The sequence below is a fragment of the Notolepis coatsorum genome (assembly GCF_963971535.1).
Source record: "Notolepis coatsorum genome assembly, chromosome: 6".
NCBI lineage: Eukaryota > Metazoa > Chordata > Actinopteri > Aulopiformes > Paralepididae > Notolepis > Notolepis coatsorum.
The window spans coordinates 4,157,489-4,180,168 of NC_140170.1; the positions used below are offsets into that span (position 1 = coordinate 4,157,489).

Genomic DNA, 22,680 nt, shown 5'->3' on the forward strand with positions numbered 1-22,680 from the left:
AGATGGGAAAACAGCGTGGCAGTCAATGAGTTAACGTATGGTTTTGTTTTTACTTAATAGCGAACGTGAGGTTATCCAACCAGTGCGCTAGCTGGCTGCGGTCATCGCTAACAGCTAACGCTAGCGGAGCAGGCGAACGTAAGGCGAAAAGTTACATCACTGATGCTTGAACTGTGTGAACAACGTGGCAAACGTACAAAACGTTGCCACCATGTAACGTCTCCGGTCTCATCTTTCTGTTCCGTTCTCCCAGCTGTTAAGACTGTTATGCTACCCGGCTAGCAAGCGAGCTGTACCCAGCATGCCGTTCAGTTAATAGGGTCCCCTCTCAATACACTACACAGTGTAGTCGGTAGAAACAAGGGAACATTATTTACAAAAACGATATTCACAGCCGCGTAGGTGTGCAAGGCACTATGCGGTGCGCCACGAGGGCGCCCCAATTTTTTCTATTTTTTCTCTCTCTATTTAACGAATATGCAAAAATCTATGCCCAACCCTAGCACACGCACACACATCCAAGCAGAATCTTAAGTGCTGAGAGTAAAACAGAGGGAGAGGCTTTTCTCTTTGATGATAATAATATAGATCATATCACCATTATTACAAGATAACTTTAAATCAAATTATTATATATCATTACTCGTTATATAGATTATAAATAAAAACCTAATTGAAGGACGATTCTTCAATTTGTGAAATCACTAAAAAATAAAAATAAAATAAAAGCATCTCAAATTCATCCCAGTCATAAAGCTGGACAACGTCTAGATGCATTCATATAGGCCTATGTATGACCGGCATAGCAAGATAAAGACACTATGAATAATTGCAATCAGAGTTCAGGAGCATTAAGTGAGGGCTTACCAAGAACAACCAGGTACTTCTTCAGCATCTCATACACTGGGCTGCAAAACAAGACGTTATGTTAAAATGGGATCCTTTTTAATATAGTTTTCGTTGTCCAATCGCAAAAAAGTGATCTTTAGTGTGAGTACAGGCCCTTCTGACGGCAGCCATATTGACTCGTCATAGATGGGTAAAGAAGCGGCTTGTTTACCTTTCACTACCACACTACAGAAGGTTAAGCTTTCACTACCACCCTACAGACGGTACCGTCTGTAGTGTGGTAGTGAAAGGGTTAACCTTCTGTAGTGTGGTAGTGAAAGGGTCAACCATTTGTCGTGTGGCAGTGAAAGGGTTAACCTTCTGTATTGTCCGATTGTCGCAGTGAAAGGGTTAACCCTTTGGTAGTGAAAGGGTTAAGTCAAAATGGGGCCCATTGTACTGTATTTAGTGTTGTGATATTTATTGTGTCCGTTATACAGAACGTGTGTGTGTGAATGAATGAATGAATGAATGACATTTTATTTCCATGTCATGTCCGACGACCCATCCCTTGCGGGATTATAAGACCAAAAACAACAATTGAACACAACAATCACTTCCCATGGTTTCTAAGCTACACCATGCGTGCGTTAGGGTTGCCATGGTGATGTGAATCTCCACCGGACATTTGACTAAATGACGCTCAATATCTGTAGAGCTTACTTTGACCCCCACTGGCTGCCTGGCTGCGACATCACCACCACCCTCGAGGGCGCCGTTCTAGACCAGGTCACGGAGTATAAATACTTGGGGATCTGGCTAGACGGCTTTCTCTCACCACATCACCAGATTACAGTGTAAGGTTAAATACCAAACTCGGCTTCTTGTACAGAATGCGCTCCACCTTCACTTCCTCTGCTAAACTCACTCGGATTCAAATGACAATACACCCCATGCTTGATTATGGTGACATAGTCTACAGATCTGCATGTAACACCTCACTCCACAAATGCGATGCCCTCTACCACTCCTATCCGGTTTGCCACCACTGCACCCTTTACTCCTCCGTCAACTTGCCATCCCTGCACACCCGTCGCAATATGCACTGGTTCATGTTCATTTACAAAACCCTCCTTGGGTTGTCCCCCCCTTACCTATGTCTTCATCTTGTTCTTCTTGGCCCCTTAACTCAGAGTGGAGCAGAGGCCATCGACAACTCTTCTCCAACCAGCACGGCTTTGGGCTGCAGTCTTCTCCGCCTCTCCCCAGCTGGTACCACGTCTCTTCAGCTCTGCCTCAGTGTCGCGCCTCCAGCTGTGTTTTTGGGCCTACCTCTCTTCCGCTTCCCCTGGGGATTCCACGTCAGGGCCTGGCGTGTGATGGTAGCTGCTCGTTTAGGCAAGGTGTGACCAATCCATCCCCACTTCTGTCTCTGGATCTGGCTCTCTACTGGGTCCTGGCTCCCTCTCTGGATCTTTTTTTTTTATATATATGTTTTGGTAGATATTTTATTGTTTTTTCTCCGGTCAGTCGGGCAGAGAGAGAGGAAGTATGGGAGATAGAGGGGGAAGACATTCGGCAAAGGTCGCCGGGTCCGGGAGTCGAACCCGGGACGGCCGTGTTGCACCGCAGCGCCCCGAGAAGGACTCTTTCAACGTTGGAGTTGAAGATGTACACCTTCGTTGGTGTAGCCATTTCCCTTGTGGCCCAGATGTTCTTCAGGATAATGAAGGCTGCTCTAGCTTTGCCTACCCTGGCAGTGACATCGCTGTCTGTGCCACCCTGCTCATCGATAATGCTGCCAAGGCAGGTGAAGGAGTCGACTTCTTTGATGAGTCTGTCATCTATGGTTTTGATTGATTGAAAACTTTATTAACAGATTGCAGAATGGGTACAGTACAATACAGCTCAATACATACAATTGTTAAGGTGCAGCAGACCAGAGAAAGACTTTCGTCTCGTTTACATCAGGGTCCCCCATTTTCAATTCATCATGTGTCTGTGTATCTGTATCTGTGTGTCTGCGTATCCGTGTCTGCGTATCTGCATATCTGTGTATCTGTGTGTGTATCTCTATCCGTGTGTATCTGTATCTCCATCCGTGTGTATCTGTATCCGTGTACCTGGGGTTCTTGACAGAGAAGCTCTCCACTTCCAGCAGTTCTCCCAGAGGGTCGTCCTGACAGTGTACGATGTGCTGCCTCTGCTTGTCGTACAGCTGCCTCCCCATGATGTACTGGCCCAGGTAGTGCATCACCTGCAGAGGACGGTGGATGTTTTAGAAGCTGGCAACGCAGCCTGGAGGAAGACCACTAGAGAACGTGTGGCTAGTGAAGAACACTACAGAGCGTGTCGCTACCGAGCGCTCCTCTGAGGCCAGCTGTGTTCCAGGCTTCTTACTGCCTGTGTTTTGTTAAACTATAGCTTTAAAAAGGTGCACTATGTAGTGTTGGTGTCAGAGAAGTGGAAAACACTCTAAAATGGTATATTAAACAAAAGGTAGAGGGGCGCAGTGCAATTTTAACAAGACGCCAGCACCACCACATGTTTAAAATAAACAAATACATTTTTTTTTAAATAAGAAATATATATAAATACCGTAATTCCTCTAATAGTGACCGGTATTCAAATACAAGCCGGGTCTCTATTAATGGCCGGATGCGCTGTTGAGATAAGCAATTATAAGCTGGCCTCCTAATACAAGCCGGGTTACTAATATACTGAGCTGCATACTGAGCTAGTTACTTGATTTCACTTTGAAAACGTTGAAATGACCAGTGACCACCTGTAATTGCACTGTTTACTATTTCATACAGTACTTGGTTTCAATAAATGAACCCAGTACATTTTACTGGGTTCAAACTGACACAAAATGTTGATTTATTCATTATGATCCGTTTGAAACAAATACAAGCCGGGGTTACTATTAGAGGAATTACGGTATGTTTGTTTTTTTGCAGTGAAAGCTTGGGTCCAGCTTAGAAACAGACACATCGTTGTCTAATACATGATGCTCACTCCTCGGTTCCTGTTCATGCGTGTGTGTGCACAATATGTGTGTTTTCATGTTCAACAAAACTATTGTGCAACCTTATACACACAGTACTTAAATTAATAACTTATTATTAGGAACTCACCCTTGTTTGCTATTTTATAAAATGTATGTTTTGAAGTGACAGGGAATTACAGCAGATATCTCAGACGAACCCCTAGTTGTGACTCAGCACCAACCGGTTTGAAAAGCTTGGGATTTGCATAACTGACGAAAAAAAAACTGTCCTCAAGAGAAGTGCGTTTCTGGAACACTGTTGGAAGCCAGAAAGATCCAGAAAGATCCCGGAAAAAATGGCTGTTTCCCCGTGGTTGTTTACAAAGGCAGGGCCTGCATTTTTGTTTCCAAACATACAGCTGCAGCTCAATAAATGAGAATATTGTGGAAAAGTTCATTTATTTCAGTAATTAAATTCAAAAAGCGAAACTCTCATAGATTATATTCATTAGACACTAAGTGAAATATTTCATGCCTTTAGGCTTATTTGTTTTAATTTAGATAATTATGGCTTACAGCTCATGAAAACCCCAAATTCAGTATCTCGGAAATGTTTTATATTACATAAGACCAATCAAAAAATATTTTTTTTTAATATAGAACTGTCGGCCTACTGAAAAGTACGTTCACTCAGTACTTAGTTGGGGCTCCTTTTGCACAAATTACTGCATCAATGCGGCGAAATAAATGGACTTTTCCACGATATTCTAATTTATTGAGCTGCACCTGTATTCTAGGCTCATATTTGGTTCACAGCGCCTCAGAATAATGTGGTTTTTATGACATACAATATAATTAATAATAAGCATTAAACTAATGTCTCTCCCAAAACTGCATAGCGTAATGAGTCCGTCTTCATCCATAGAGAAATCAACAAGGCCTAACAAAATTAATAGTTTGTTTCAGGTTGGTTGTCAGTTTGGCCATGGGTAGGTAGAGAATTTATTTTATTTTATTTTTTTATTTTATTCTTTCCCACGGCGACTATGGATAGGGAATTTCTTTATTTAATTAAAATGTTCACAACAACATGGATGCATGTACTCTGCCAGCATGTTTAATATCCATAATACTAAATGTTTGACTAAGATTTCTATGAAACATTATTCTAAAAAAAAAAAAAAAAAAAAAAAAAATTATATTTTTTTAAAAAATATATTGGGTCGCACCTAAATCGGCAGGGTCGGTCGGCAACCTGAAACCAACTATTAATTTTGTTAGGCTCAAGGATGAGTTGAAGAAGAAGCAGAAGGAAGCACAGCTTATCTAGTCCTGCCGCGTCTAGTTTTCTACCAACTCATTTCCATTTCCGCGTTCTGCGATCTGATTGGCCACTGGCGTTTCTGGGGCGATCTGATTGGCCAGACGTTTCTGGTCATGTGACATGTGCGCCCAATCGCGTGACGCCTGTGTCTTTGCCCATTTCCGCCTCGAACAGCATGCAAACTACCTAACGCCTAGTTTATCACTGGTTAAGCTTAGGCGACTTTTTCGAAGTTGGTTAAAGCCCAACTTGCAGGTTAAACCCTACTCTTCAATTATGGGTAGTTTACATCATTGGTATCTAATTTAATTTTTTTTTTTTCCATTTGATGCCGGAAATGCCACTGCCAATGCTCATCAGAGCCATCAGGGCCGTGACGTCACTCGAGGCAACTTTCCCCTACTTCTGATCCACTACAAGGAGTTTTGACGAGTGCAGAAAGCTATTTCCTTGATCCAAATGGGTTTAATCGTCGGGCGACTTTGATGGACCAGCTACAACTGGTTGAAACAAGGTAGTTATAATGTTTTTAATGTCATAAAAAAAGAACTACATTTACCACTAGGCAGCCTGTTGTTCAGTACAGCATCGCTACTGGTCTGTGGGCTGTCGCCTTATCCCGAGGTCATAGTATCAAGCTGGCTATATGGCTCTGGCTAACGTTACCCCGCTAACGTTAGCGTTATGTCTACTGTCGTGCATGTAAAAGAGTTTTGGGAACGAGTAAAATGTGTAGGTCCTCTTCTCAGACCTGTGAGGCAAATCACTGCTGCACACACATCCTGCCGGCTAGCAAGCTATGCGCCCCGGCATGTTGATACGATAGTAGCCCCTTTAGCTGCACTCGGTGCATCAGTGACGATAGCTATGAGCTAACTAACGCTACAAGCTCAAACACCTTATAACTACTACTATTGTCGTGTCCATAAGTTCCTTGGCAGAATACTTGTGATGACAACAGTATACAAAGAGGAGAGAACCATTTTAAATCGAGTGATGTTATGAGTTTCGGCTACCAAGCTAAGCTAACCTACGTTAGCTAACTTAGCTAGCTTCTAACGGTGTATACACAATATGTACAACGACACAATGATTTTCATTAGTACAAATATGGTAACATGGTTGTGGCTTTTACAAATAGTGGTTAGCTTTAGAGATGGATGGCTATGATCACGGAGCAATAGTGTTGTTAGGTGAAACAGATACATTTTTCATTCATTACTCCTCGGCTAGTAGTAGCAAGGCTCTCTGCCTGCCACTAGCTGTGTGTGACTCTCAGACTCTCTGTGTGTGTGTGACTCTCAGGTGCCCTGCACCTGCCGTGACGACATCATTTCGATTACACGTGCACGTTATGAACCATTGATTAAAATATCCAAGTGCGTGATGATTGTGTTGGGCAGACAACATGTTTGATAAAAACGCTAAAACTGGGTCAATTTCAATTTTTTTTTTCTTCATGAAAGTCACCGTTGGCCTAGTCCACATTGTTTATTGAACAAAAATACAACCTGCAAGTTGGCCTTTAAGGTTAGAGTTTAGAATCAGGGCTGGTGTTCTATCGCCCTGCTCTAAGACAAACTCTAACCTTAACCAATTTCGAAAGAGTGCCTAAGCTTAACCGGTGAAAGAAACAGGCGTCACACGATTGGCCGCACATGTCACACGACCAGAAACGTCAGTGGCCAATCAGATCGCAGAACAGGGTTGGTAAAAAAAACTTCACGCAGTCCTGCCCTGTAGGAGCAGGGAGGTGTATGTCACTTTGTCACCAGTGGTAGTGGGTGTGTCTGTCTGGAGGCGTGGGTGGGTGGGTCCCCTGGGAAGAAGGGTAATTAATATCACCTGTGCCTGGGAACCACTCAGTGTTTGTTTGTTACAGAGAGAGGGTGAGGCAGGCAGGGTGCCTATATCTCTGTTGACCGCACTACGTTACTCATTTACCATCAAAATCCATATAACATCTGCAGGAGCATGTAACCGAAGGCTGAAATAGACACCCTTGAACTGCAGCTACGGCCTCAGGCTCATTCGTTGGACTCGCGTGTCGGACACATCTCCCTGCCCAAGCCCTCTCAGCGGCTTTGGTTGTCACTTTCAAATAGTCGCGTTACATGCCCCCTTTCTTACAATATCATAACGTTTAAAATAAAATTGTTGAGAACCAGTTTTTTTCTATCTATTCTAAGTATTATGTCTGTGTACTAGTCCTTTTTCATATTTACTTGTAATGTTACGATTAGGGATGGGTACCGAATTCGGTACTTTTGAGGTACCGAACCGAAACACGTCGGTACTACCGAGTATCGAATCAAGTGAGATACAGAAAAAATAAATAATTTTTTATTTTTCATGTCAACGTTCACACGCACAATATATGCTTACCTAGGATTTGACTTGATTCAACAACAAAGCAGTCGGAGCAATGGCAAGCCGAAAACTGTCGAAATTGTAGTTATTTGAAGTTTGGATTTTTTTTCCACGACTGAGGTCGGTAAATTAAATTTCTTGAGTAAAGTACCGAAAAAAGGTACCGTTGGGTACCGATATCGATTAACAGGTACCGGTATCGGTTCAAATGTGAAAGGTACCCATCCCTAGTTACGATGTAAGTATTATGTCTGTGTACTAGTCCTTTGTCATGTTTAATTGTAATGTTATAATGTAAGTATTTATGTCTGTGTACTAGTCCTTTTTCATATTTACTTGTAATGTTACGATGTAAGTATTATGTCTGTGTACTAGTCCTTTGTCATGTTTAATTGTAATGTTACAATGTAAGTATTTATGTCCGTGTACTAGTCCTTTGTCCTGTTTACATGTCATGTTATATGTTATGAATCATGTAAGTGTTGTTTCACGGTCAGTTTTTTGTGAACCCCGAGCTGTAGCTAATCGTGATCCTGATGAACTGAACCGGCCAGGAGTCAACCCCGACCGTTAAGGCTGTTGGAGTGGAGGACTACAGGTACACAGCTCACCCCCTTGAGTGTGAAGACCTCTTCCTGAGCTCCAGCGACACGCAGAATCTGCAGGAGAGGCGCTCTGGGCTGCACCTGGAAAAACAACGGTTGCTCAAGGAACTGACATGGAGATCATATTGGACACACTACAGTAGTGTATAATGCTGCAGAGAGAGTGATAATAACAACAGACACGGGCCAAACACCTCAGTCATCGCTGATCATTCCTACCTGATTAGCCTCTCCAGGCAGTGTCCTGCATGATGCGCTCGCCGGTGCCGTCGGCTGGGCTGGTGAGCTCATAGTCAAAGAGCAAAATCTGCAACACGAAAGAAGTAATACGTATGTAATAGGTCAATCTCCCACTTATCTTATCATAACCTAGGTTGCCAATGCAAAAAAAGCTGAACAACGGTGCACTGCAGCAGACGAGCAGTCAGGGCCCCGAGGAACAGGCCACACACTGTCCCCCGATGGTGCTGATGGAGGCGTCACAGTCACACTACAGTGGTTTGTGTTGAGCTGTATTGCAGTATTGTGTACCCATTCTGCAATCTGTTAATAAAGTTTTCAATCAATAACCGGGTACAGCAGGCCAACGCACTCCACCAGCAGCAGCCTCTGTTTGGATGCTCGTTTTTAGAGCTTGTCGACTTTATTAATAAGGAGATGCAACAACAACAAGCCAACAGTAACCGACGTTATGTAGGCGAAGGGTTATTAAGTAAACAACTACAACTGTCACGTTATGAGCTAACACCGCCACATCCCACCATCTAGCCACGCAGTGGTGACAGGTGGCCACCCTGAAAGGTAGTGAATAATAAGCTAGCGAAGTTAGCTAACACTGCTAACTTAGTGTAGACCCCCATATACATACGGTGTGTGAGTTAATAAACTTACCTCCACAAAGTGCCGTTACTACTTCATAATGGCTACATTGTTAGGCATACGTTGTGGCCCAAAGGGCTTATAAGGGGTTAGCTGGCCTCATATACAGACGACGCCACACGGCGTCTCGGTGCTAACAGCTAGCTGCTGCTGGGCTCAGGAGATTCAAATGGATGCTTGTTGTGTCACTTCCGGATACAGAGCCGTGGGAACGTTAAAAAGAAGGATGGGTCCTGGCGTCACCGCGTTTTATTGTGGATCCCCATTCTCGAAGACACTCTGACGTCACAAAACCGCCGCCATCTTGGTATTGGGGAAACAAACGGATTTCTACGATCAAATAAATGTATGCGTTGAGTTTAGGGCTGGGCGACATGGCCATAGATATATGATATCTATAGATATGGCCTACAAATTTAATCTCAGATTAAAAAAATTAGAATCCTATTTCCGATTTTAATCGATTTTTTTCTCTTGAAAACTAGAAACGCCAAGGAAATCATTCAAATAACCTGTTTTTATTTGACAAAAAAAAAGTATCAAACGAAGATGAATTTCCCTATTGGGATTGAAGTGCAAACCTAATTTTTATTTTATTTATTTTTTAATCTCCCCCCCCTCCTTTTTCCGATTTTTCTCCCATCCCACTGTTAGTCGTTATGCCAATTCCCAACCCCCTTCCTGGTTGTTGCGCACTCCCCCCTACTGTTGGTCCGGGAGGCCGGAGACTGTCACATGTTTTCCTCCGACACATGTACAGCCAGCCAGCAGCCAGCCTGGCAGCGCAGATTCTCACCAGGAGAGTGTAACGTGTGGAAGGTCACACTACCTCCCTCCAGATCCTACCCTCGCTGTGCAGGCGCCCCGACCGAACTGCATAGAGGCTGATCTTATGGTGAGTATTGTGTGTAATGATTCCTTTGATATCATAATTTTGTCTGATTGCTGCTGCGAGAGGTTCAATAAAAAGGGCAAAAAGAGATACTACTTCATTATTGATAAGTTACCTCCTTACATCATTATTGGTAAGCTAGTACCTACCTACTTCTACTTCATTATTGGTAAGCTACCTCCTTATACTACTTCATTATTGGTAAGCTACCTCCTTATACTACATCATTATTGGTAAACTACAGGCACGTGCACACATAGAGCCCAAGGGGTGCTCGAGCACCTGTCCTTTTGAGCCTCATAAAAAAATTATTTTTACCTTTGCGCATATAGATTGCCCTTCCAACTGAAAAATGTCAGGATAGAATCAAAATATTAGGTAAAGAGAGAGAGATGCCCCGTATTCCATTGCAGTTTGCACGTCCTCCTCAGCGTGCCTCTCAGTCTCCGCAGACCTATATATTTTATGCATAGCGTGGGTGGTGATGATGATGATGATGATGATAGAAACCGCTGTGGCGCATACAGTTGAATGCTGGTATTACACTCATTGAGGGACACGAACAAGTCAAGTCCGATGGGATTTGGGAATCTCAAATACAAATCGGGATTGGAATAAAAAAGGCATTTATATTAAACAATACAGAATATACAGCACTTCTTGGGGTCTGTAGGGTAAGCACTTATTCCCTCCCCCCTGAACATTTATGGAGATGTATGTGTTATGGTTTGTAACCGACCCCAATCGCACAACACAAGACAGGTATGATGGTTTGCCAAGAAACAGATATTTATTTAGAACAGGGAAAAAGGACACTGTCCCTTTAAGGGAGAAAACACAAAACACTGGAATAACACAAGAGGGGAAGGTAAAGGGAACGCCTAAGGGAAGGTTAAGGGAACGCCTTGGGAAGGTTAAGGGAACGCCTTGGGACAGGTTAAGGGAACGCCTTGGGAACAGAGGACTAAGGACTAGGAGAGCTAGGGATAGAGGACTAGGGACTAGGAGAACTAGGGATAGAGGACTAGGGACTAGGAGAACTAGGGATAGAGGACTAGGGACTAGGAGAACTAGGGATAGAGGACTAGGGACTAGGAGAACTAGGGAAAGAGGACTAGGGACTAGGAGAACTAGGGATAGAGGACTAGGGACTAGGAGAACTAGGGAACAGGTTCTGGGGAACAGAGGGCCAGGTTCTGGTGACAGAGGGAACAGAGGCCCGCGGAGGCGGGCTGGGGACAGGGAGGAACTGGGGACTGGTGGGAAAACATCTGGGCCGCTCTGCAGAACAGAGGAGAGGGTTAATATTCAAAGGGAAAAAACAGAGCAGATGCAGAACAGTCCAAATGACAAAGTAACAAAGTAAATACTATCTTCGTGTGAACAAACACACAGTGGGAGATGGAATGTCCAAAATAATATCCACGAGAGAACAAAACAGAGTGGGGAACTAGGTGGAACTAGAAGGGGAGAACTTGGGACCAGGAACTAGGTGGAACTAGAAGGGGGAGAACTAAAGGAGGCAATACGCTGGGGAACAGCAGTGGGACGAGGGCAAGGGGCATTACGCTGAGTGAGTGACATCACAATCAAAACTCACCCAGGCGTATGCGTAAAGGTACAGGGGCAGCAGCGGGAACGGGGGCAAGGGCACTACGCTGAGTGAGTGACATCACAATCAAAACTCACCCAGGCGTATGCGTAAAGGTACTGGGCAGCAGCGGGAACGGGGGCAAAAAGCATTACGCTGAGTGAGTGACATCACAATCAAAACTCACCCAGGCGTATGCGTAAAGGTACAGGGACAGCAACGGGAACGGGGGCAAAAAGCATTACGCTGAGTGAGTGACATCACAATCAAAACTCACCCAGGCGTATGCGTAAAGGTACAGGGACAGCAACGGGGCGAGGGCATCGCCACCGGGTGGCTGGCTGTCCGAGCCGAGGAACAGAGCGCTGGAACAGCGGCGGTGACGAGGGCATCGTCCACCGGGTAGCCGCTGTCGGAGCCGAGGAACAGAGTGCTGGAACAGTGGCGGTGACGAGGGCATCGTCCACCGGGTAGCCGCTGTCGGAGCCGAGGAACAGAGTGCGCGCCACACCTTGGTGTGCGCGTCGGAACAGGGAGCTGGAACAGTGGCGGTGGCGAGGATGTCGTCCACCGGGTAGCCGACTGTCGGAGCGAGGAACAGGGTGCGCGCCACACCTTGGTGTGCGCGTCGGAACAGTGGCGGTGGCGAGAGCGTCGTCCACCGGGTAGCCGCTGTCGGAGTCGAGGAACAGAGTGCGCGCCACACCTTGGTGTGCGCGTCGGAACAGTGGCGGTGGCGAGGGCATCGTCCACCGGGTAGCCGCTGTTGGAGCCGAGGAACAGAGTGCGCGCCACACCTTGGTGTGCGCGTCGGAACAGTGGCGGTGGCGAGGGCATCGTCCACCGGGTAGCCGCTGTTGGAGCCGAGGAACAGAGTGCGCGCCACACCTTGGTGTGCGCGTCGGAACAGAGAGACGCCTCGGGGTGCGTCTGCGAGGAGGAGTGTGCCAAGCACGAAGGTCTGGAAGATGCGCGTCTGTGCGCTGGTACGGAGGAGCGTGCCAAGCTCGAAGGTCTGGAAGATGCGCGTCAGTGCGCTGGTACGGAGGAGCGTGCCAAGCTCGAAGGTCTGGAAGATGCGCGTCTGTGCGCTGGGACGGAGGAGCGTGCCAAGCTCGAAGGTCTGGAAGATGCGCGTCTGTGCGCTGGGACGGAGGAGCGTGCCAAGCTCGAAGGTCTGAAGTGGAACACTGGAATACCTCCCGTAGAGGATTAGAGAGCGCAGTACAGTGTCTCCCTCCAGGCAAACGGCGACAGGTGGCCAAGGCCCTTGAAGATGCGCGTTGCGCGCTGGTGACTGGAGAGCGTGCCAAGCTCGAGGGTCCGGGAGATGCGCGTTGGTCTAGATGTGCGTCAGGACGAACAGCTGCGCTGGGGTCTGCAGTGGAGCGCTGGGGTGCCTCCCGTGGAAGTTACAGGGAGCGCAGAACAGTCTCCTCCACAGGCTACGGCGACAGCAGACGAAGGCTGGAGCAAACATCTCAAGGCTGGAGAGATCCATCTTACAGCATTGGTAGACCAGAGGATCTCCCGAAAAGAGTCTAGATGTTAGGAATATGACTCGGCATGAATACAACACGACCCCACGCCAAAACGAGGGGAAGCGCCCTGGTATTTAAAGCCCACAGGGGGACTAATTAGCCTGCCACCACAGGTGCGAGAGATAATAGAATATCAAACAGGTGTGGCCACTAAGGGTAAGGAACGAGAGGGTGGGGGCTAGAGAGAGTGAGTAGGGAATTCCTAACAGTAGGCTTAAAGAAGACAGAGAATAGGGAATTCCTAACAGTAGGCTTAAAGAAGACAGAGAAAAGGTAGAGAGCAGCGGGCAAAACCTCACAGTATCCCCCCCTCCAACGGGAGCCACCCGGCGACCCAAAACAAATACAGACAGAGTGGCAGGGGGCAAAACAAGAGGTACTGGCCAAGCCAGCAGGGGAAGCCACCACAAGAGTGGGGCTAGCAAAAGAAACAGGGTCGCCGAGGGGTAACTAGGGTAGCAGAGGGGCAACTGGTCTAGAGGAACTGGGTCTAGAGAACTAGTCTAGCGAACTGGGCAAGAGAACTGGTCTAGAGAACTGGTTTAGGGAACTGGTCTAGAGAACTGGTCTAGAGGAACTGGTCTAGAGGAACTGGGTCTAGAGAACTGGTCTAGAGCAACTGGTCTAGAGGAACTGAGGGGCAAGCAGGGTAGCTAAGGGGTAACCATGGAAGCACCGGGAAAGGGCTAGCAGAGGGAAGGTTAGCTGCCAGGGCACTGATAGCTACAGGGCCTATGCTAGCTGTACTGCTACATCAACAAGAGGCTGCGCAAGCTGCCGGAGCTAGGCTGGCAGACAGGGCTGGACCAGCATGAGAGCACAAGCTAGCTGGAAGGACAGTCCTAGCTGTGTGAGAAAAACTGACCTTGCTAGCTGAAAGGGCAGTCCTAGCAGTGGGATAAACTACACAAAAAAGTGGAGGCCATGCAGAGGGACCGGGTTAGCTGCTTGGGCCTGGCTAGCTACAGGGCCTATGCCAGCTGCAAGGCTGCATTAACATAGAGGCTGTGCTAACAGCCGGGGCCAAGCTAGCAGACCGGGGCCATGCAGAGGGAAACTGGGTTAGCCGCCAGGGCATGGCTAGCTACAGGGGGGTCAAAACAGGGCAAAACGGGAAGCAAACAGGGGAGCTAACCGGGGAGACTAACAAGCTAAACAGGGGAGTAACAGGCTAACAAGGGAGCTAAACAGGACTAACAGGGAAGCTAAACTGGGCAAACAGGGAAGCTAACAGGGCTAACAGGGGAGCTAGAGGGGAGACTAACAAGCTAACAGGGGAGCTAACAGGGCTAACAGGGGAGCTAGAGGGAACAAGAAAAAAAAAGGCAAACACAACATACACCGTCTGTGCTGGCTGGGGTCGTCGATTTGGTGGGGTCGTACTGTTATGGTTTGTAACCGACCCCAATCGCACAACACAAGACAGGTATGATGGTTTGCCAAGAAACAGATATTTATTTAGAACAGGGAAAAAGGACACTGTCCCTTTAAGGGAGAAAACACAAAACACTGGAATAACACAAGAGGGGAAGGTAAAGGGAACGCCTAAGGGAAGGTTAAGGGAACGCCTTGGGAAGGTTAAGGGAACGCCTTGGGACAGGTTAAGGGAACGCCTTGGGAACAGAGGACTAAGGACTAGGAGAGCTAGGGATAGAGGACTAGGGACTAGGAGAACTAGGGATAGAGGACTAGGGACTAGGAGAACTAGGGATAGAGGACTAGGGACTAGGAGAACTAGGGATAGAGGACTAGGGACTAGGAGAACTAGGGAAAGAGGACTAGGGACTAGGAGAACTAGGGATAGAGGACTAGGGACTAGGAGAACTAGGGAACAGGTTCTGGGGAACAGAGGGCCAGGTTCTGGTGACAGAGGGAACAGAGGCCCGCGGAGGCGGGCTGGGGACAGGGAGGAACTGGGGACTGGTGGGAAAACATCTGGGCCGCTCTGCAGAACAGAGGAGAGGGTTAATATTCAAAGGGAAAAAACAGAGCAGATGCAGAACAGTCCAAATGACAAAGTAACAAAGTAAATACTATCTTCGTGTGAACAAACACACAGTGGGAGATGGAATGTCCAAAATAATATCCACGAGAGAACAAAACAGAGTGGGGAACTAGGTGGAACTAGAAGGGGAGAACTTGGGACCAGGAACTAGGTGGAACTAGAAGGGGGAGAACTAAAGGAGGCAATACGCTGGGGAACAGCAGTGGGACGAGGGCAAGGGGCATTACGCTGAGTGAGTGACATCACAATCAAAACTCACCCAGGCGTATGCGTAAAGGTACAGGGGCAGCAGCGGGAACGGGGGCAAGGGCACTACGCTGAGTGAGTGACATCACAATCAAAACTCACCCAGGCGTATGCGTAAAGGTACTGGGCAGCAGCGGGAACGGGGGCAAAAAGCATTACGCTGAGTGAGTGACATCACAATCAAAACTCACCCAGGCGTATGCGTAAAGGTACAGGGACAGCAACGGGAACGGGGGCAAAAAGCATTACGCTGAGTGAGTGACATCACAATCAAAACTCACCCAGGCGTATGCGTAAAGGTACAGGGACAGCAACGGGGCGAGGGCATCGCCACCGGGTGGCTGGCTGTCCGAGCCGAGGAACAGAGCGCTGGAACAGCGGCGGTGACGAGGGCATCGTCCACCGGGTAGCCGCTGTCGGAGCCGAGGAACAGAGTGCTGGAACAGTGGCGGTGACGAGGGCATCGTCCACCGGGTAGCCGCTGTCGGAGCCGAGGAACAGAGTGCGCGCCACACCTTGGTGTGCGCGTCGGAACAGGGAGCTGGAACAGTGGCGGTGGCGAGGATGTCGTCCACCGGGTAGCCGACTGTCGGAGCGAGGAACAGGGTGCGCGCCACACCTTGGTGTGCGCGTCGGAACAGTGGCGGTGGCGAGAGCGTCGTCCACCGGGTAGCCGCTGTCGGAGTCGAGGAACAGAGTGCGCGCCACACCTTGGTGTGCGCGTCGGAACAGTGGCGGTGGCGAGGGCATCGTCCACCGGGTAGCCGCTGTTGGAGCCGAGGAACAGAGTGCGCGCCACACCTTGGTGTGCGCGTCGGAACAGTGGCGGTGGCGAGGGCATCGTCCACCGGGTAGCCGCTGTTGGAGCCGAGGAACAGAGTGCGCGCCACACCTTGGTGTGCGCGTCGGAACAGAGAGACGCCTCGGGGTGCGTCTGCGAGGAGGAGTGTGCCAAGCACGAAGGTCTGGAAGATGCGCGTCTGTGCGCTGGTACGGAGGAGCGTGCCAAGCTCGAAGGTCTGGAAGATGCGCGTCAGTGCGCTGGTACGGAGGAGCGTGCCAAGCTCGAATGTCTGGAAGATGCGCGTCTGTGCGCTGGGACGGAGGAGCGTGCCAAGCTCGAAGGTCTGGAAGATGCGCGTCTGTGCGCTGGGACGGAGGAGCGTGCCAAGCTCGAAGGTCTGAAGTGGAACACTGGAATACCTCCCGTAGAGGATTAGAGAGCGCAGTACAGTGTCTCCCTCCAGGCAAACGGCGACAGGTGGCCAAGGCCCTTGAAGATGCGCGTTGCGCGCTGGTGACTGGAGAGCGTGCCAAGCTCGAGGGTCCGGGAGATGCGCGTTGGTCTAGATGTGCGTCAGGACGAACAGCTGCGCTGGGGTCTGCAGTGGAGCGCTGGGGTGCCTCCCGTGGAAGTTACAGGGAGCGCAGAACAGTCTCCTCCACAGGCTACGGCGACAGCAGACGAAGGCTGGAGCAAACATCTCAAGGCTGGAGAGATCCATCTTACAGCATTGGTAGACCAGAGGATCTCCCGAAAAGAGTCTAGATGTTAGGAATATGACTCGGCATGAATACAACACGACCCCACGCCAAAACGAGGGGAAGCGCCCTGGTATTTAAAGCCCACAGGGGGACTAATTAGCCTGCCACCACAGGTGCGAGAGATAATAGAATATCAAACAGGTGTGGCCACTAAGGGTAAGGAACGAGAGGGTGGGGGCTAGAGAGAGTGAGTAGGGAATTCCTAACAGTAGGCTTAAAGAAGACAGAGAATAGGGAATTCCTAACAGTAGGCTTAAAGAAGACAGAGAAAAGGTAGAGAGCAGCGGGCAAAACCTCACAGTATGGGCCTTTTAAGTCAGTGATAAAAGTGTCTTTCAAGGATAAGTTAGCTCCTGCACTGATTATTATAGTTCAATATTTGATCACCAAAACCCCCCAAAAAGCATAAAGAGGGACCCCCCCGCCCAAAAAGGGCCCCCAAAAATCTGGTCCGCGCGCAGTGCACGCTCGGTTCTAACACACACAGCTATAGTGCCCTTTTCAGCCTTTGAGCACCTGCCCCTCTAAAGTACGTCCCTGGTAAGCTACCTCCTTATACTACATCATTACTGGTAAGCTACCTCCTTATACTACATCATTACTGGTAAGCTACCTCCTTATACTACATCATTACTGGTAAGCTACCTCCTTATACTACATCATTACTGGTAAGCTACCTCCTTATACTACATCATTATTGGTAAGCTACCTCCTTATACTACATCATTACTGGTAAGCTACCTCCTTATACTACATCATTACTGGTAAGCTACCTCTTTATACTACATCATTATTGGTAGGAATGTTGGAACCTATGGAACCCATTCTAGTGACTGGCTGGTCCTTAAGGTCCAGTTTGCTCTGAACAGGGTGAATCTGCATTTCACTATGATGCCCCTCTAGCTCATGGAATGAACTCCAACAGCCCTTAAAGCTTGAGATTCTCCTCTCTGTTGCAGAGTTTAAAACCTTGATCTCCAACCTTTGTCAATCAAGTTGTACATTTTAATTGATTTGTTATTCTTGCTCTTTGCCTCGTCTTGTTGTCTCTTTGTTATGATGTTATATTCTGTGTGATTTTACATGCTTTTTTTATGCTTATTTCTGTATGTACACTCGACGTGACTGTAAATGAGGGAAACGCCAGTTGCCTATCGAGTTTAAATAAAGGTTTGAAATGAAAAATGAACATTTTAAACTGAGGACTAGGCTATTCTGTCAATATTAAAATATATAAAACAAAACAAAAATCACAGCACCGGCTCTAATCTAAAGATGAAGACATAGGCTAGGTTATTCAGACTCTTATCTTTCGTTCATAACACACATTGCGTCAGAATGTCTAAAATCAAACACTGTATACATTTGAATATAATTGTACACTGGGAGACATGTTACAAATTATCAGCAAATAACCCAAACAAACCGACAAGGGGATGGAGACAAAATGGAGGCCTAACAGCCCACAGTTTTATAACAATCACCAGAACCAGCATCAGGAAGCGTAGGAAGTAAACCTTTTCACACATCTGAGGATACAGTGCAAAATTACGTCTTTTTTAAACCATGTACATATCTTGTTCTCACTGTTAAGCACGTAAAGAAACATTAGTTTGCTGTTATATTGACACAGTCCACATCAGACAGTCCTTGAGAAACGTGGCTGTACATGGAGCCAGCTTATTCTAATAGCTTATTCACTGGGGTAACATCGCTCCGCTAGACATACACAAGCATCGACCGCAAGCCCTGCGTTTGTGTCAAAAGTAGCAATTCTGAAATAACAGATGATGTAGAAAATAGCAACTGGCTCACATGTCATCTCGTATAAACCACGGGATGGTGTGGGTTAACGACACGAAGCAGTCTACTGCGGGACAGTTGCAGCGCTTCTGTTCTTTATGGACACCAGACGCGTCAGACTAACAACAATCCAGCCGGTTATCGTGAAACACTGTATTCCAACATCTGCGACATTATGTACTAAAGAACAGACGGTTCAAGTAGAGAGTTGTGGTTATGTTCATTATGTTCATACTCTTATTTCGCTGGACTACGGTTTAGTTTGCCTTACAGTTGCAATTCAACTTAATAAAAAAAAAAAATAATAATAAAATGAAAGTGCTTTGGTAAAAACAAATACAATTCAAGTCTCTTATTCCAACGTCACATACAGGGCAGGCAAAGCTGTTAATCGACATAAAAAAAAATGGGAAAAAAAAATGCACAATTTCAAAATAGGATTGTATCCTGCAATCTTTACCTCGGCCTGATGACAGAAACGTGTTTAAAATCGACACTGGACCTAAACATCATCAAACTGAAATATGATTATTTTCTGTATACGATCTCTGACACAGCAGCTCCAAAAATAAAAGTTGGCTCCCGTCAACAAAGTTCTAAAGCAGTTTTGGGAGGTTTTGGGTCGTGGACTGTGTTCTGCATCCTCCGCAGTGCACCGCTCTATGACATAAAAGACCCTCCACTGCAAGAAACAACAACAACATCTTAACAACTACTTTAAGCTTCTATTGAGTAGGAGGGGTGGCATTCCCGTTGCCACGCATGGCGTTGTGAGCGGCGCGTGGGCTGTTTGTGTTTTCCTTCGGTCATGGCATGCTTTATCAGGGGGGGTGTCTTGGATGGGGATGTGGTGGGGATTGATGTGTGGGGTGTTTTGGGGGACTGACTGTTCCGGGGGAGGGGGGGGGGGGGGGTTCACATGCCTTCGAGCGACATTGTACTATTGTACTTATTTTATGCCTATTCTTAAGTCTGCACGTTTACATTGCACTACTTGTATTGTGTTTTATACCTATTCGTATGTCTGCAATTTATGCATTTTAAATATTTTTTGTCAATTTGTGTGCTGATTTTATGCCTATGTTCATTTTATACTAATTGCTGTGGTGCACTCCATGTGTGAAGAGTAGGTTAATATTTATTATTGTTATATTGTAGAAATGTGTGCATTGAAATGTCTGTAAAGTCTCGACGACATTGAAAATGAGGGTGACCTCAATTTTATTTTCGAGAATAAATAAAGGTTGATGATGAGTCTCATATTGAATCTTATTTTCAGAAAACAAGAACCTGCTAACAGGGTGAGAGACATAATAGACATTCACTTGTTTCAATCCGACTGAATCTCCATCTTGAATGTATTGGAACAAGTGAAATACTGTACATCTCACCCCACTGACCATAGTCACATGGCGGGCATTTTGCTCTTATGTCACGCTCAGGTTGGGAGCAGGGTGCAAAGGAATCCCAACCTGAGCAAGACATGAGAGCAAAATGGCCACCAGGTGAATATGGTGAACAATTGGCAGGTGTTTTTTTTTATTAGTTTAGAATTTCTCTATACAAGATTAAATTACTTGTTAAATGTGTAAGTGGTATTTTCTAGTTAAAATAAGTGGTCTACGTGTTAAAATATCTCTACATTCTGACAGTCATCACTGATAGAGTGTCTGGTCAGTAACATGGGTCTCCCAGTCCCTCCACTCTGCAGTAAACACAAAATAAATTTCCTGGTATCCCGTTCCCACTTTATCCAATCAGGAGAGAGAACTCCACACTGCAAAAAATGGTCTAAATGGACAAAAATAAGAAATAAAAACTAGTTTTAAGCAAATGTGTCATTGAAACAAGTAAATATAACATAATAATATAATATACCAGTGGAGTAAGCAAATCTGGCTTGGCAAGATTTCTTGAAATAAGTACAAATATCTAGGGTTCTCTCTTCTGATTGGATAAAGTGGGAATGGGATACCAGGAAATGTATTTTGTGTTTACTGCAGAGTGGAGGAACTGGGAGACCCATGTTACTGACCAGACACTCTATATCAGTGATGGCTGTTTACTGCAGAGCGGAGGGACTGGGAGACCCATGTTACTGACCAGACACTCTATATCAGTGATGGCTGTTTACTGCAGAGTGCAGGGACTGGGAGACCCATGTTACTGACCAGACACTCTATATCAGTGATGGCTGTTTACTGCAGAGTGGAGGGACTGGGAGACCCATGTTACTGACCAGACACTCTATATCAGTGATGACTGTTTACTGCAGAGTGGAGGGACTGGGAGACCCATGTTACTGACCAGACACTCTATATCAGTGATGGCTGTTTACTGCAGAGCGGAGGGACTGGGAGACCCATGTTACTGACCAGACACTGTATCAGTGATGACTGTTTACTGCAGAGTGGAGGGACTGGGAGACCCATGTTACTGACCAGACACTCTATATCAGTGATGGCTGTTTACTGCAGAGTGGAGGGACTGGGAGACCCATGTTACTGACCAGACACTCTATATCAGTGATGGCTGTTTACTGCAGAGCGGAGGGACTGGGAGACCCATGTTACTGACCAGACACTATATAAATCAGTGATGGCTGTTTACTGCAGAGCGGAGGGACTGGGAGACCCATGTTACTGACCAGACACTCTATATCAGTGATGGCTGTTTACTGCAGAGTGGAGGGACTGGGAGACCCATGTTACTGACCAGACACTCTATATCAGTGATGGCTGTTTACTGCAGAGTGGAGGGACTGGGAGACCCATGTTACTGACCAGACACTCTATATCAGTGATGGCTGTTTACTGCAGAGCGGAGGGACTGAGAGACCCATGTTACTGACCAGACACTCTATATCAGTGATGGCTGTTTACTGCAGAGTGGAGGGACTGGGAGACCCATGTTACTGACCAGACACTATATAAATCAGTGATGGCTGTTTACTGCAGAGTGGAGGGACTGGGAGACCCATGTTACTGACCAGACACTATATAAATCAGTGATGGCTGTTTACTGCAGAGTGGAGGGACTGGGAGACCCATGTTACTGACCAGACACTCTATATCAGTGATGGCTGTTTACTGCAGAGTGGAGGGACTGGGAGACCCATGTTACTGACCAGACACTCTATATCAGTGATGTCTGTTTACTGCAGAATGGAGGGACTGGGAGACCCATGTTACTGACCAGACACTCTATATCAGTGATGGCTGTTTACTGCAGAATGGAGGGACTGGGAGACCCATGTTACTGACCAGACACTCTATATCAGTGATGGCTGTTTACTGCAGAGTGGAGGGACTGGGAGACCCATGTTACTGACCAGACACTCTATATCAGTGATGGCTGTTTACTGCAGAGTGGAGGGACTGAGAGACCCATGTTACGTTATATCCGTTATATCCGTTGGAATGTGGAGCTATTTAACACTTATTTGAACAAAGAAAATACCACTTCCAGCAGCTTTAGATCTTCTTTGCACTGTCCTCAGCGTCGGTATGTACAGTAAAGGAATGTGTGTGTGGGGGGGGGGGGGGGGGGAGGGGGCCAAGCAGGACACTTCATTCAGACACTGCTCTCTATACAACTCCTGGTGACAGACGACACAAAGGCTCTCCGGGAGCTGTAGGGGCCTCCCTGTGCCCCCCTCACCAGGGCCACGCCTCTGTGTCCCTCACCAGGCCATGCCCCACAAACGCCAGCTCTCTTGTCTCTCTTCTTTGTTTTCTTCTTGCAGAGTCTTCCAGGGAGGGAAACGTGAGAATCATCCACTGTCTTGTGGGCAGTGAGGCGCGAACGTGTTGGGGGGCAGATTACGGTGGGGGGTGGGGGGCATCACGGGAGATATGATGACAGGCTACTGGAGAGCCTCTGGGGCATGTGTTCTTGAAGTCTCTGCCTCAGGCTAAAAGGTCCTAGTAGAGGGACACACACAAACACAGTCCAAAGAGTTTATAGGAATTCATAGTTGTAATAAAAAATATTTATATTAAAAGAAAATGACACACTAGTATCAGATGTTAAGGTTGAACAATATTTTGAATTCACATTGAT

The 22,680-nt window shown here is 46.9% G+C and overlaps 2 protein-coding genes across 4 annotated transcripts in view; both read right to left on the minus strand.

The window, feature by feature from the left end:
- mdm4 (MDM4 regulator of p53) overlaps positions 1–9,150 on the minus strand; it is a 28,382-nt gene extending 19,232 nt beyond the window's left edge. For 2 of the 3 annotated variants that reach the window (XM_084317383.1, XM_084317382.1), the window contains exons 1-5: positions 9,008–9,150; positions 8,336–8,423; positions 8,123–8,197; positions 2,952–3,085; positions 868–908 (exon numbers count right to left, since the gene is read on the minus strand). In XM_084317383.1, coding sequence (XP_084173509.1) covers positions 868–908; positions 2,952–3,085; positions 8,123–8,197; positions 8,336–8,407 — 322 coding nt within the window. In that variant the 5' untranslated portion in view covers positions 8,408–8,423; positions 9,008–9,150. Of the gene's footprint in view, positions 1–867; positions 909–1,982; positions 2,644–2,951; positions 3,086–8,122; positions 8,198–8,335; positions 8,424–9,007 lie in introns of those variants that run through there. The other variant, XM_084317384.1, reaches the window with a different exon arrangement.
- Positions 9,151–22,465: 13,315 nt separating this feature from the next.
- LOC311230748 (sortilin-like) overlaps positions 22,466–22,680 on the minus strand; it is a gene marked incomplete at its 5' end in the record, with an annotated part of 157,995 nt that continues 157,780 nt past the window's right edge. The window contains one exon of the mRNA XM_084317107.1: positions 22,466–22,541. Coding sequence (XP_084173233.1) covers positions 22,527–22,541 — 15 coding nt within the window. The 3' untranslated portion in view covers positions 22,466–22,526. The remainder of the gene's footprint in view (positions 22,542–22,680) is intronic.